The 13583-nt window shown below is 41.6% G+C and overlaps 1 protein-coding gene across 3 annotated transcripts in view; it reads right to left on the bottom strand.

The window, feature by feature from the left end:
• The window catches only part of si:ch211-251b21.1 (uncharacterized protein LOC571720 homolog), a 38317-nt gene that overhangs the window by 3354 nt on the left and 21380 nt on the right, over positions 1-13583 (bottom strand). For all 3 annotated transcript variants that reach the window (XM_012856757.3, XM_021313090.2, XM_021313091.2), the window contains exons 7-8: positions 12291-12508; positions 11978-12197 (exon numbers count right to left, since the gene is read on the bottom strand). In XM_012856757.3, the coding sequence (XP_012712211.1) occupies positions 11978-12197; positions 12291-12508 (438 nt within the window). The remainder of the gene's footprint in view (positions 1-11977; positions 12198-12290; positions 12509-13583) is intronic.

Below are 13583 nucleotides of genomic sequence, written 5' to 3'. Positions count from 1 at the left end.
AGTGTGATGCCTCTAAGCGCAGAGGTTGGAGATCCGGCTTCAGGAACACCTGAATTTCCTACATCCTGTTCCAGGTGATTTTAGTCCCTGTCTAGGTTGTGGAGCTGGAAATGAAAATGATTGGAACTAATCTCTGGACTGGCTTTTTACTTTCTAAACCTAAATTTACCACCTCTCCAGTGGTGTTGCAGCCTCTGAGACCTTTCAGAAAAACTGTGTTTATACTGACAGGCCATGTGACAATTAGATTGCACACAGGGGGACATTCCTTATTATTTATGTGACTTTTGAAGGTAGTTTGTTCCACTAGAACCTTTTAGGGCAGGGGTGTCAAACTTATTTGACACCGTGCTACCTCCGTTTGGCTGACGTCACTTCCTGTAAGCGGTAAGGCGTATTATATCACTTCCTGTTTTCACTGCGTGAGCAACGGTTTGTTGCTCCAGATTCTCTCGCTTTTATCTTTAATCTCTTTGCTGTAACATCTGTTTCTAACACATAAGCACTTTTAAAACATTTTCTGTTGCTGCACATCACGCTTGGGAACTCCTCGTGTTTCACGGTTTGCTCTCTTGGCGTGGTAGAAGGGCGTTAGCTTAGCTTTAGCTCCACAATGGCTTCCTCTCCTACTATTACTTCAGCTTCTCCGTCTCTGACTAAGTCTCCCCTTATCTCCTGCTCTCTGTGTCAGATGTTTAGCTATTCCTCTGTTTCCTTTAGTGATAATGGTACTTGTAATAAATGTAGTGTTTTTGTAGCTTTGGAGGCGAGGGTGTCAGAATTAGAGTCCCGGCTCCGTGCTATGGAAAGACCAGCTGATAGCCGCCCCTCTGCTAGCGCGAAGCCACATAGACCTAGCGTTAGTTCACTTAGTGGTCCTCCAGAAGCACCCGAGCAGCCGGGTAAGCAGGCCGGCTGGGTGACAGTTCGTAGGAAGCATAGCTCTAGATTTCAGCCCCCAGTTCCCCACCAACCCGTCTGCGTTTCAAACAAATTTTCCCCACTCAGCGACACACCCGCTGAGAAGCCGACCCTGATTATTGGGAGCTCAATAGTCAGAAACGTGGCACTAGAGACACCAGGGACCATAGTTAAATGCCTGCCAGGGGCCAGAACGGGCGACATAGAATCTTACCTAAAACTGCTGGCTAAGGATAAGCGTAAATACAGTAAGATTGTTATTCACGCTGGCGGTAATGACACCCGATCACGCCGATCGGAGGTCACTAAAGTTGGTGTTGCTTCGGTGTGTGAGTTTGCTAAAGCAATGTCGGACTCCGTAATTTTCTCTGGTCCCCTGCCTGATTTGACCAGTGATGACATGTTTAGCTGCATGTCATCATTCAACCACTGGTTGTCTAGGTGGTGTTCCCAGATCTGTGGGAAGAGGAGGAGGAGTGGCAACCATCTTTCAGTCTGATTTATTAATTAGTCCCAGGCCAATTAATAACTACAGTTCTTTTGAACATTTAACCCTCAGTTTCCCTCATCCAAACTGCAAAGCAATAAAACCTCTTCTGTTTGTTGTTTTGTATCGTCCACCAGGCCCTTACACTCAGTTTTTGATCAGTTGTCAGATTTCTTATCTGATTTGGTGTTAAATACTGATAAGGCTATTATAGTGGGTGATTTTAACATCCATGTTGACACAGAATGTGATAACCTTAGTGTAGCCTTTAAAACTATCCTAGATTCAATTGGTTTTGCTCAAAATGTGCATAAACCGACGCACTCTTGACTCCATACTTTAGACCTTGTGCTGACATATGGCATTGATTGTGGAGAATTAACAGTATTTCCTCACAACCCTGTCCTATCTGATCATTTTTTAATAGCATTTGAGTTTAATCTGAGTTCTCCACCCCAAAAGAGGGTTCCATTATAGTAGATCTTTATCGGATAATGCTGTATCAAAACTTAAAAAGAGTCTGTCCCCTTTTTAATATCCTCCGTATTGCAGAAATGCCCTGTAGATGGCAGCAATGTTGTTTCTTCCAATTCACAAATAGATGTCTTTGTAAACGGTATGACTTCGTCATTGCGGTATGACTCCGTCATTGCGTTCTGTAGCTCCCTTGAAAAAGAAGGTGATTATTCACAGGAAGCTGGCTCCTTGGTTTAATTCAGAGCTGCGTTCCTTGAAGCACAATGTTAGGAAATTGAAGAGAAAATGGCGCATTGGAGGAATCCTTAGAACCTGTGCAGTGTCTGAACTGTTTAAAAGCAGTAGAGCTTTCTGAGCTATCTAAAATTTTAGCTTCATCTAAACCTTCTACCTGTATGTTAGACCCAATCCCAACCAAGTTGTTTAAGGAGGTATTCCCTCTGATCAGTGGTCCTATTTTAGACATGATTAATCTATCCTTGGTAAATGGATATGTACCACAGGCTTTTAAAGTAGCTGTTATTAAACCTTTACTTAAGAAACCATCTCTTGATCAAGATGAGTTAGTAAATTACAGACCTATATCTAATCTTCTTTTCTTATCTAAAATTCTTGAGAAAGTAGTTGCTAATCAACTATGTGAACATTTACAAAGTAATGACCTACTTGAGGAGTTTCAGTCAGGCTTCAGAGCTCATCATAGCACTGAAACAGCTCTGGTGAAGGTCACCAATGATATTCTCATGGCCTCAGATAATGGACTTGTGTCTATACTTGTCCTGTTAGATCTCAGTGCTGCATTTGATACAGTTGATCACAATATTCTCCTACAAAGACTTGAGCATACTGTAGGGATTAAGGGAAAAGCACTAGGCTGGTTTAAATCTTATCTGTCGGACAGATTCCAGTTTATTCATGTTAATAATAAATCTTCCTCAAACTCTAGGGTCACTTGTGGAGTACCACAGGGTTCAGTCCTTGGACCAATTCTATTTACTATATATATGCTTCCGATTGGCAAAATTATCAGACAGCATGGGATTAATTTCCACTGTTATGCTGATGACACTCAGCTATATTTATCCATAAATCCTGATGAATCCAATCAGTTACTTCGACTGCAGTCATGTCTTGATGACATCAAAAGCTGGATGACTTTAAATTTCCTGCATTTAAATTCTGACAAGACAGAAGTTGTAATCTTTGGGCCAGAGTCTTCAAAAAATAAAGTTCTTAATCAATCACTTAATCTGGATGGCATTACTTGGCCTCTGGTAATAAAGTTAAAAATCTTGGTGTTGTTTTCGACCAAGACATGTCATTTAAATCCCATATTAAACAGGTTTCCAGAGTTTCCTTTTTTCACCTCCGGAATATCGCCAAAATTAGAAACATTCTGTCCAGGAGTGATGCTGAAAAACTAGTCCATGCATTTGTTACTTCAAGGCTGGACTATTGTAATTCTTTACTATCAGGAAGTCCACAAAATGCAGTTCGAAGTCTTCAGCTGATTCAAAATGCTGCGGCAAGAGTTCTGATGAAAATCAACAAGAGGGATCATATTTCTCCAATTTTAGCTTCCCTTCATTGGCTTCCTGTTAAATCAAGAATAGAATTTAAAATTCTCCTTCTAATGTATAAAGCCCTTAATAATCAAGCTCCATCATATATCAGAGCTCTAGTTACCCCGTATGTTCCTAACAGAGCACTTCGCTCTCAGACTGCAGGTCTGCTGGTGGTTCCTAGAGTCTCTAAAAGTAGAATGGGAGGCAGATCCTTTAGCTATCAGGCTTCTCTCCTGTGGAACCAACTCCCAGTTTTGGTCCGTGAGGCAGACACCCTGTCTATTTTTCAGACTAATGTTAAAACTTTCCTTTTTGACAAAGCCTATAGTTAGAGTGGCTCATACCCTGAGCTATCTCTATAGTTGTGCTGTGATAGGCCTAGGCTGCTGGAGGACATCAGGGTCTAATTTTCTCACTCTACTGATTTCTACTGTTCTCCAGTTTTGCATTGTATTACATTGAAATGACTGTCGTCATTTCAGCTTTTAACTTTTTGCTCTCTCTCTTTTTCTTCATAGTAGGTACACCTGGTCTGGCGTTCTGTTAACTGTGACATCATCCAGAGAAGACGGCTCACCCGCTACTACCATCTAATGTAGAACAGATTACTAGATCAATTTGTGCTTCTGTGCCTTTTTGTCTGTCTTGTTGTGTCTCTGCTCTGTCTTCTGTAACCCCAGTCGGTCGAGGCAGATGACCGTTCATACTGAGCCCAGTTCTGCCGGAGGTTTTCCTTCCCGTTAATGGGGAGTTTTTCTTCCCACTGTCGCTTCATGCTTGCTCAGTATGAGGGATTGCAGCACCATGTACAATGCAGACGACTCTCCCTGTGGCTCTACGGTTCCCCAGGAGTGAATGCTGCTTGTCGGGACTTTGATGCAATCAAATGGTTTCCTTATATAGGACATTTTTGACCAATCTGTATAATCTGACCCAATCTGTATAATATGATTGAACTTGATTTTGTAAAGTGCCTTGAGATGACATGTTTCATGATTTGGCGCTATATAAATAAATTGAATTGAATTATTTTTATATTGGGCCACTTTGGCATCATGAAGTCATTAAAGGGGCCGGTTGCACGTGTGTAGACGATACTTTTGATTTCTTGACAAGTGTGCCAAGGTTAGACTGGAAATGACGCTCCAAGACTCCAGGGACCCACTTGTGTCCCACGCAGCACCCATCTTGGCCACTGGGAGGAAGTGGAACCCGCTAGCTGCTACAGAGCAGGCAAAGGCAGCACTCCGACACCAGGACATCGTGGGACATATTCAGGAGGGGAGGAGTGGTCTTGGCCTTGGCACTCGCAGACCAACTTGGAGCAAGGCCAATCCAGCTCAGAAGCGCAAGCTGGTGGTCAAAGAGGTACGGCGGGAAGAGGAAGCAGCAAGGCGCACACAAGCTGTGGCACAGGCGAAGCAAGGGCAGTGGATGGCATGGGAAGGTGTTGAGAAAAGAAAGCTCTCCTGGAAAGATCTATGGGAGATGGAGGCATTCAGGGCAAGCTTTACCATCAGAGCTGCTTATGATGTTTTACCGTCACCTGCAAACCTAAGCCAATGGTATGGTGACGACACCACATGCTCCTTGTGCCCAAGCCCAGCAACACTAAAGCACATCCTAGTGGGATGCCAGACCAGACTTACCCAAGGTCGCTACACCTGGCGACCCAACCAGGTGCTCAGAAGTCTTGCAGCAGTGCTGGAATGCCAGCGGATGAGTGCAAATGCGTTTCACCCGCCTCCATCCCACCGGCAGCCAACACTTTTTGTTCGAGAGGGTCAAGCCAGCTTCACCATCACCAGTAGGGCTGACAGGTGGGCAGAGCACAGGACTGGAAATTGCTGGCAGACCTGGACAAAAAGCTGTGCTTTCCACCAGAAATTGCATCCACCAACCTGCGTCCAGACCTCGTTCTGTGGTCTTCCTCACTCAAGCTGGTGTACATCATTAAGCTCACGGTACCCTGGGAGGGTGCCATAGAGGAAGCCTTTGAGCAGAAGAAGCTGAGATACACCAATCTTGCAGCAGAAGCCCAACAACAAGGATGGAACGTGAAGGTATGCCCGGTGGAAGTAGGCTACAGGGGATTCATAGCCAGCTCAACATCTAGGCTACTCAGGGAGCTGGGGGTGCGAGGGAAGGCCCACATGCAGGCATTCAAGGACCTCTCCAAGGCCGCTAAAAAGGGGAGTTAGTGGCTGTTGACCAAGAGGAAGGACCTGGCCTGAGGCTCAAGTGTGTGATGGTTGATGGGAGTGAACCTGGGACGCTGGGATTCACTGCTGAACCCTCTGGAGGTGTCGTGGGCCTATCAGCGAAACACCCAAGAAGGAGGGCGCCCACTTGAGAACCCAAGGGATGCCATCACCTACTTGATGGCCACAGTGTCTCGTCGGTGCCTTAGATATCTATTGGGATAACAACATCTTGTCCTACTCAACAGATATGATTTCATTTCAGTTCACATAGAAATATAAAAATGTACAGTAAGATAAACGTAGCACCCTTAGGCCTAGTTCATACAGTTTATCTGCAATAAAATTTGATATTGAGACAAGTTGCACTTTAAACTCATGATTCTGTATCATTTCTGGGTTGTTTTAATGTGTTGTGGGAAAACTGACATCTAGTGGCAGCATGGTGTTACTACACAGTTTAAAAAAGATTCGCTACAGGAGGCGTAGTTTCAGACACTTTATAGACTTTAACAGAATCTCCTCCAACCTCTCCTGGACTGTGAAAACCTCCCACCTGGTGAAGAAGGCCCAACAATGGCTCTTCTTCTTCAGAAAACTGAAAAGGACTGAACTTTCCACTAAACTGCTAAATAACTTCTATAGGGCTACCATAGAGAGTGTTATGTATCAGCATAACTGTATGGTATGGGAGCTGCACAGTTCAGGAAAGGAAGGACTTAGCACGGGTGATGAGAAAAGTGCAGAGGATTGTGGAATGTCGTCTGCAGGATCTGGACAAAACTTTTGAGGAACGGGTCCAAAGAAGGACCAGACGCATTTCCACTGATCCCATCCACCCAGGCAATGCACTGTTTGCCCCTCTCCCATAAGGTAAAGGCTTCAGAAACCTCAAAGCCAAAATAAATAAACTTAGAAACAGCTTCATCCCAAGAGCTGTGATGGCAATCGGCCCTTGATGGGAGACTGCAGTCCAACGCTTTAAATTCACCCCACTGTTACTAGTCCGTCATACATTACAATCACCTTAATGTTACTGCCTACTTGCACACTATCATCTCAGATTATCTAAATGCACATTTTTGTAAATGAAGCCTCAAATCATCACTGCATCTTATTACCTCGTTATCTGTTATCTGTGACTTATGAAGGGCAACTAGTTAATTGTCTGTTTGTTTGTCTTATGTGTACTCTTGGCCGGAGTGGCCAAAAAGAAATTTCACCACAGTAACACGGTGACAAAGAATCCTTGATTCAGAAGTTATTTTTTTAGGACTCTGATCTAAAGATTACAACTTCTGTCTTGTCAGAATTTAAAAGCAGGAAATTTAAAGTCATCCAGGTTTTGAAGTCATTAAGACAAGCATGTACTCAAAGTAATTGATTGGATAGATGGGGATTTATGAATAAATATAGCTGTGTCATCAGCATAACAGTGGAAATTAATCCCATGCTGTCTGATAATTTTACCAATCGGAAGCATATACATAGTAAAGAGAATTGGTCCAAGGACTCGTACTCCACAAGTGACACTAGAGTTTGAAGATGATTTATTATTAACATGAACAAACTGGAATCTAATAATAATAATAATAATATTTATTGCCATTGCAATGTACATTCCAATTAAATTTGTTCTCTGCCTTTAACCTATCCCCTTGGAGAGCAGTGGGCTGCCACTGTGTAGCGCCCAGGGAACGATCTTGGGTTAAGGGTCTAAACAATACTGTATATTTTTCAGTGATGGTAACGAGGTGTTGGTTGTTTGTACTTGTAATACTTTATCGGTTTGTTTTGCTGTTTTTTTTATATATATATCACCCTTTGCAGGTGTAGAAGCAGACTCCAAGGATGTTATCTTACTCTCTCCTTTTCCTCTATTTTTTCACCTTTTCTCCCTTTTAGCATTTTGTCTCATCTTTTTCCTTTCTCTTTTTCTCTTGTACCTTCCAGTTTTTGTGCCCATTGTCCATCATGAAATTGTCTCAGAATAAAATCTAATAAAGCTTTTTGCATATATAAATCAAGCGGACCACTATGAGAAAAGCAGTAATGCTCCACTTGTGAAAGAAAAATCTTTTGGGCTCTCTTTGGCATTAATACTGCAATTCTTAATGCTACACAGCCAGACAGGACACGTTAAGAAAAAAAGAAATGAAAACCTGAATATACTTAACTGTGCTTGGGGACAGTGTGGACAGTGACAAGAATCTGGGGCTGGAGAGAGACTACAGAGTATTGGGTGCGTAGCCTCCTGTGAGTGCTACACACCTAACACTTATTTTTTTAACTACTACTGAAAACATGCAAATGAGGAGGAAAGAGTATGAGTCTCGTTAAGTGCTAAAAGAGAACACAATCGGGTTCCAAACCCCACTGACAAAAGTGTAGGTGCACTTTGATTCAGGCATGGTCACATACCACAGCACGGAGGAGGGTGCAGTGGATCTACAGAGACCTGGATTTCCCGAGGGATTGCAAGAAAGCCACGGCAAGAAATGGTCACAAAAAAGCGCCTGTTGTAGACGATCAACAATCTACTGCCAATGAATATAGTGGGAGCGCAGTGCATTGGAAAAGCACCTTATGTCAGAGACATGGCACAGGAGAAACTGAAAGTGCTCCAGCGGCCAGACAGAGAGGACGTCACAAGAATAATCTTCTATTTATTCCTTGCAAAGAAACATATGATCACCTCACATTAAGAGCTTGGGAACTGCTGATTAACATAGGTGAGGCACATCTTTATGGACAGGATGAGGCTGGGGACTGAGACCTCTTTCAAAACAGGGGTGGTGATGAGTGATGCAGGGTAATGGTCCCCTGGATCACAGCAGGGGCCCCACATTGTGGAATTTCCCCCTAGCATCAAGAGGAGATGAGAAACCGTCTTAGTTGGAAAACCTGTTTTATTGTTGTGACATGTTCTGTACATTCACTTAGTCAGCTCAAAGACCCAAATAAACATGCTGGAAAATAGATAATGTCTGTTTGATGACGCTCTGCTCCTGGCACCTGTAGGGACTCTAGGGCCCTCAAGTTGGGTCAACACCCGCTGCTCTCACTGGTGTACACAGCTTGTGAGTCCTGCAAAATAAAGCTGATAAAAATTATTTCACTGTGTTTGAAATATTTTTTATTAATGTGTTCTCCTTGCCTCTGACATAGATGAGACAAAAGATTACATATATAGGTGTAAATATTACCTCTGTCACTGAAAATAGCCTGAAGGAGGAGCGGTGTGCTGCTGGTTCCCGGGAACCAGCAGCAACACTCTCCAACACACAGTAAGCAGATAGAGTTCAGACAGGATCTGCTTATTTTATTTTTTTAGATGTGTGATCCAGATATTTATCCCAGTAGATTACACCTTAAAATAACCAAGGCAATCTCTCAAATACAAGTATAGAAACATTATTTATATTTTTCTTTTATTTGTGATTCATTTATAATGATGGATTTGTATCATTTACCATTTCTCGCAGATTAACCTGGAGGGGTGTCCCTCTTCCAGGCCTTTCTAGGCCAGTGGAATCACTAAAACGGTTGAAGGTAATCCAAGAAGGGAGGCGCCGAGTAGTGTGGGCGAAAACGGGCGGGTCAGTGGAACTGTGCCTAGTGTGCTGATGTAACCTAAACTACGAGGCAAAATGGAAGAACATTGAGCTCTCTATATTGGTCTTCCCTATACAGTCTGTGCTTGGTTGCTTGGACAAGTATGCAAATTAAAACGGTGTGTAAGCTTTTCCTTAAAAAGTGGGCAGAGGTGGTTAAAAATATCTTCAAAAAGAGATGCTAGACCAAAAATACAGGTTTTAGGCCAAACAACGAATCACTTCTTTCCATAAAATAAAAGAAAATGGGCATTTGTAAAAAATTGAGGATTTGTGTTTGACCTATGAGATTAGAAGAGGAGAATTTTATCATTATCAGCAGGTTCCAATTTTAGAAGGGAATTCATGACCCCTGACTTAGAGGTAAATCTGGGGATAATGCAAGTTTCTATGGATGCATACGCCACCAGTAATACGAAAGGCATCATTGGCTAGCTTTAAAGAAATGTCATATCTATGAATAAGTGGTCAACTGATCATATCAGACAGCAGAGGGAAGAAGCGGCCTACCTTACTCTCAAGAGAAAGTTTGGTTACATCTCTGGAGGAACACTTTTTCCACTACAAACTCTTTAGAATGGCAAGACTTTGGCTGGAAGAATTAAATTTGATTTTTTTATTATATTAAAGCAGAAATCGAGATTAAGTGGTGCACAATTTCCTTAGTGGAGGGGGTATGGGGTGGTTTTGTCAGATTACTTTCATGTCTTCTGGTCCTGTTCGATGCTGAAGATGTTTTGGCAAGGTGATAAGCAAGTAACCTCTAAAATCAAAAAAATTGATTGCAAGCAAAAAGGCAATTACTAATGTTCCCCCCACCCTGGGGATCTTCATAAATACTATAAACTTGATCCACAAAATGGAGACATTGACTTTTTAACTACATCTCCAAAAGGAGAAAAGAGACACTCTGGGGGAAATGGAATAGTTTATCCAAAGACAGTAACAGTTTCCCATTATGAACTTGAAACATATCTGCCATATCTGTCAGGGTGATTTGTGCCACACACACATATATATATATATATATATATGTGTGTGTGTGTGTGTGTGTGTGTGTGTGTGTGTGTGTGAGTGAAGGTAAGGGCGTACATACAGTAAGATACAGCCATTTCAGAAGATGATGCATGGTTATTGAAATGCAATAATTCTGCATTTCAAGTAATCATATTTAGTAAATTTTAACAGATGTGTGAACATGACCAGAGCTTGACCTCTTAAAAAAGCTGTTATTCTTCATGCAAGACTGTTTATGAATATTCTGTTAGTTTTAAAAGAAAAACTGTAATTCTCACAACATTGTTCTCGTCCTTGTTCTATAACTACAATTGTTTGAATTCCACAAACATAAGTTTGTAACTATTCACTTTATTCTTTACATTTTTTATGATGAGATTAAGGTTCAACACATCTTTGGCACAGGCTGGGAGTAGCAAAGGATTGGGGGGAACGACTTGATTTGGAACTAACGAAAGGGGGGTGTTGTGGAAAAATGTTGGGAACCACTGAGTTTGAGATATCTCATTGAGTGTGTGGAATGTATTAACTTTGATCCATTTTTATACATTTATATGAAGGTTTAACATGTTTTTATATGCTTTTAGATGCTTTCATATGCTTATATATGCTTCAAAATAGAATGGGAGTAGATTAGGATAAAATGCGCTGCTCGAGCAAGGTACCGGAGGAAAGTCCCAAGGCCAGGTCAGCGATTAGCAGAGGAAATGTTTTCAAGGCCACCACCGAGCGAACCAAGAAATGAGAACAACAACTCCATTTATGGTATACCAGATGTTAGGGAGTACAACTGAACTGTATGCATTATTTTGTTTGTGTGACTCTTTTGAAGTTAATAAAACAAGCTGGAACGGCAGGGAGAGGCAGAGTCAGAGTCGCGGCCCGCAGATGTGGTTGGCGCACCTGCTCTCCCTTCACGAAGGTGAAACTGAATTCTATGTCCATGGCTGAGTTTTTTGTTCTAAGTCCTGCACACAAATTACAGAACCCGGGGAAGCAAGACGGCTTCAACAAGCGGTAAGTGAGAATAGAGAAGTTCTGTTTATGCAGTCTTAAAAAAACATTTTAGATCACAGAAACACGACTGAAACTGAATGTCTCGTCAGCATGTAGCAGGTTTGTGACTGCTACACCACGACTACATGGTTGGATTGTAGAGCTTTTTTCATTTGGTTTTGACAAACTATATGTTTTAAAATTTATTTGTAAATGTGTTTTCAATGGCTTTTTATGGCAGAGTTTTATTTTTGCTGTATTTCTCTTATTGCATTTGAGTTCACAGTAAAGCATGTAATTCTTATTACAGTTACTAGATAGATTAAGGTAAGATTAGATACTCCTTTATTGTCCTACAATGAGTCAATTTGGATAGGACAGCGGCAAAAAAACAGTTACACACTAAATCTGTAATGCAAAAACTGCTTTTTATAATAAAACAAAAACAACCAAAATAAGCATTGCAACTTACTAATTACTGTACCAACCTGAACTAAATTTGGACCATGTTGCGGAGCAGATGTAATTGTAAGTTATGCACATGAATATTTATATTAATCATAGCTTCATTGAGTTTCTGTAAAGCTCCAATCTGATTCCAAAATACAGCAGGAGTATAATTAGGAGAATTCTGTATTCCACTGAATGCACCTCTACAACACAATTCTGAAATGATCCTGACAGAGTCACTTTTCTTACCCAGAGGTGCAGCTATGCTGTATGACCTCATGGAGATTACTTCCTGGGAACGTGTCAGTTTACAGTAACGGGACACAGCCAGGTCCAGGGACACGGCTTCACCGATGAAGGCAAAGTTCCCCTCCTGGGCGAGGCGAACCCCCTCCTGCATTGTGGCCACATAGCTCCTTTTACGCTCCATGTGCTGGTGGATGCGGCGGTACACAGGGTTGTTAGAATTCTGGGCAAATAAAACAGAATCATTTCAAATGACTTCCATGTTCAGTCGTCTAAATGTGTCTGGACCACTAGTAGATGCTGGGATTGTTTGTGCCTTAAAGAAGAGCATGGTGGATCCGTTTTCAACTGTTCCATAATCAATCACGTCTTGGTTGGCCAGGTCCTCGAAGGTTGTGATAGAAATATGTTTGCTCTTGGAGTGGAGCATAGAGTTAAAGTTGGCAAAGTAGCAGGCGAGCAGCAACACAGCAAATATCCACCAGATGGCGCTCACCACACGTCCAGACAGAGCTTTAGGGTGAGGACCAGCACCTGAGAGGAAGAAGATGGCATCACTTTTCAGGTTCTGCTTATCAGCCCACAAAGACAACCAAGTAGTTTACAGTGTTTATATCATTCAGTTATTCATTTTTTTGTCAAACAGATAAGAAGCCAGAAGGAAGGAAGAGTTCAATGCATCCTTAAAGAAACAGTGAAAAGTATTGAATGGAAATAATTTGAGGCCCTTCAGGGCAGGACCTTAAGCAGGCCAACCATGTTAACTGTTTTTTATTGTTTGTTTTATGAAGGAGAGACGAGCAGTGAAAGAATGTGTCCTCTTCAGCTTCGGTGAGAACAGAGAACAGAGATAAAGGGAGTAAATGAGGGACTGAATAAGCTCACGGTGAACATGGAGAAATAAACAGAAAATAATAGGTGATATGATAGAGAAATGCCTGAAAATCGTATGTGTTCATGTTTAGTAGGTGAGATTTTTGATGATCTTTATGATGAGCTTTTTAGACATGTATTTGTATTCACCCAAATAAAAAAAGACCACAAACATTGTAGTAAATATGCCAGGCCTGTAGGTGGTAATGTAACGTAGTCACTGAAATACACAAAAACAAAGAAAGAGGCACAGATCACGTGCGGAAAAATTGCTGTTGTTTTAGGCTACATCAAAAATATTCTAATTATACCTCCTAGCTCCTATTCCTTGACCTTTCATGGGGTCAACAGTAAGAAAGCTATCGTGGGCAGGAAAGGAACCTCGGACTGCAGTACTGATTTTGGACAGCCTTTAACTCAGTGATCAGATTTCTCTAACGAAAGCCAGGGACATCCGGGGGGTTGCTTTGTTTTGCTGATCTGGAGTTTTTTGCCTTTAAAAGGCATAATGTTGAGACTGATTTCAAGATTTTTCAAGCAATCTCCATGTATAACACTGATAAAATTGTTTTCAAACGGATCAACACTACAGAGTATTTTCTTCTTACATTCACTGAACAAACTTTTTACTTTTTTTCAAACAAATCAAGTAAGGGAAAAAGAATGTGTGGTTTTGTCGTGTGAATTCAGCAAGTCAGCTGACAAATATTAACCAAAAAAAAAAAAACCATCATTA

This window comes from Fundulus heteroclitus, chromosome 1, assembly GCF_011125445.2.
Source record: "Fundulus heteroclitus isolate FHET01 chromosome 1, MU-UCD_Fhet_4.1, whole genome shotgun sequence".
Lineage (NCBI taxonomy): Eukaryota > Metazoa > Chordata > Actinopteri > Cyprinodontiformes > Fundulidae > Fundulus > Fundulus heteroclitus.
Note: the sequence above shows the minus strand (reverse complement) of the source record. Positions and strands in the feature narration are given on the sequence as shown.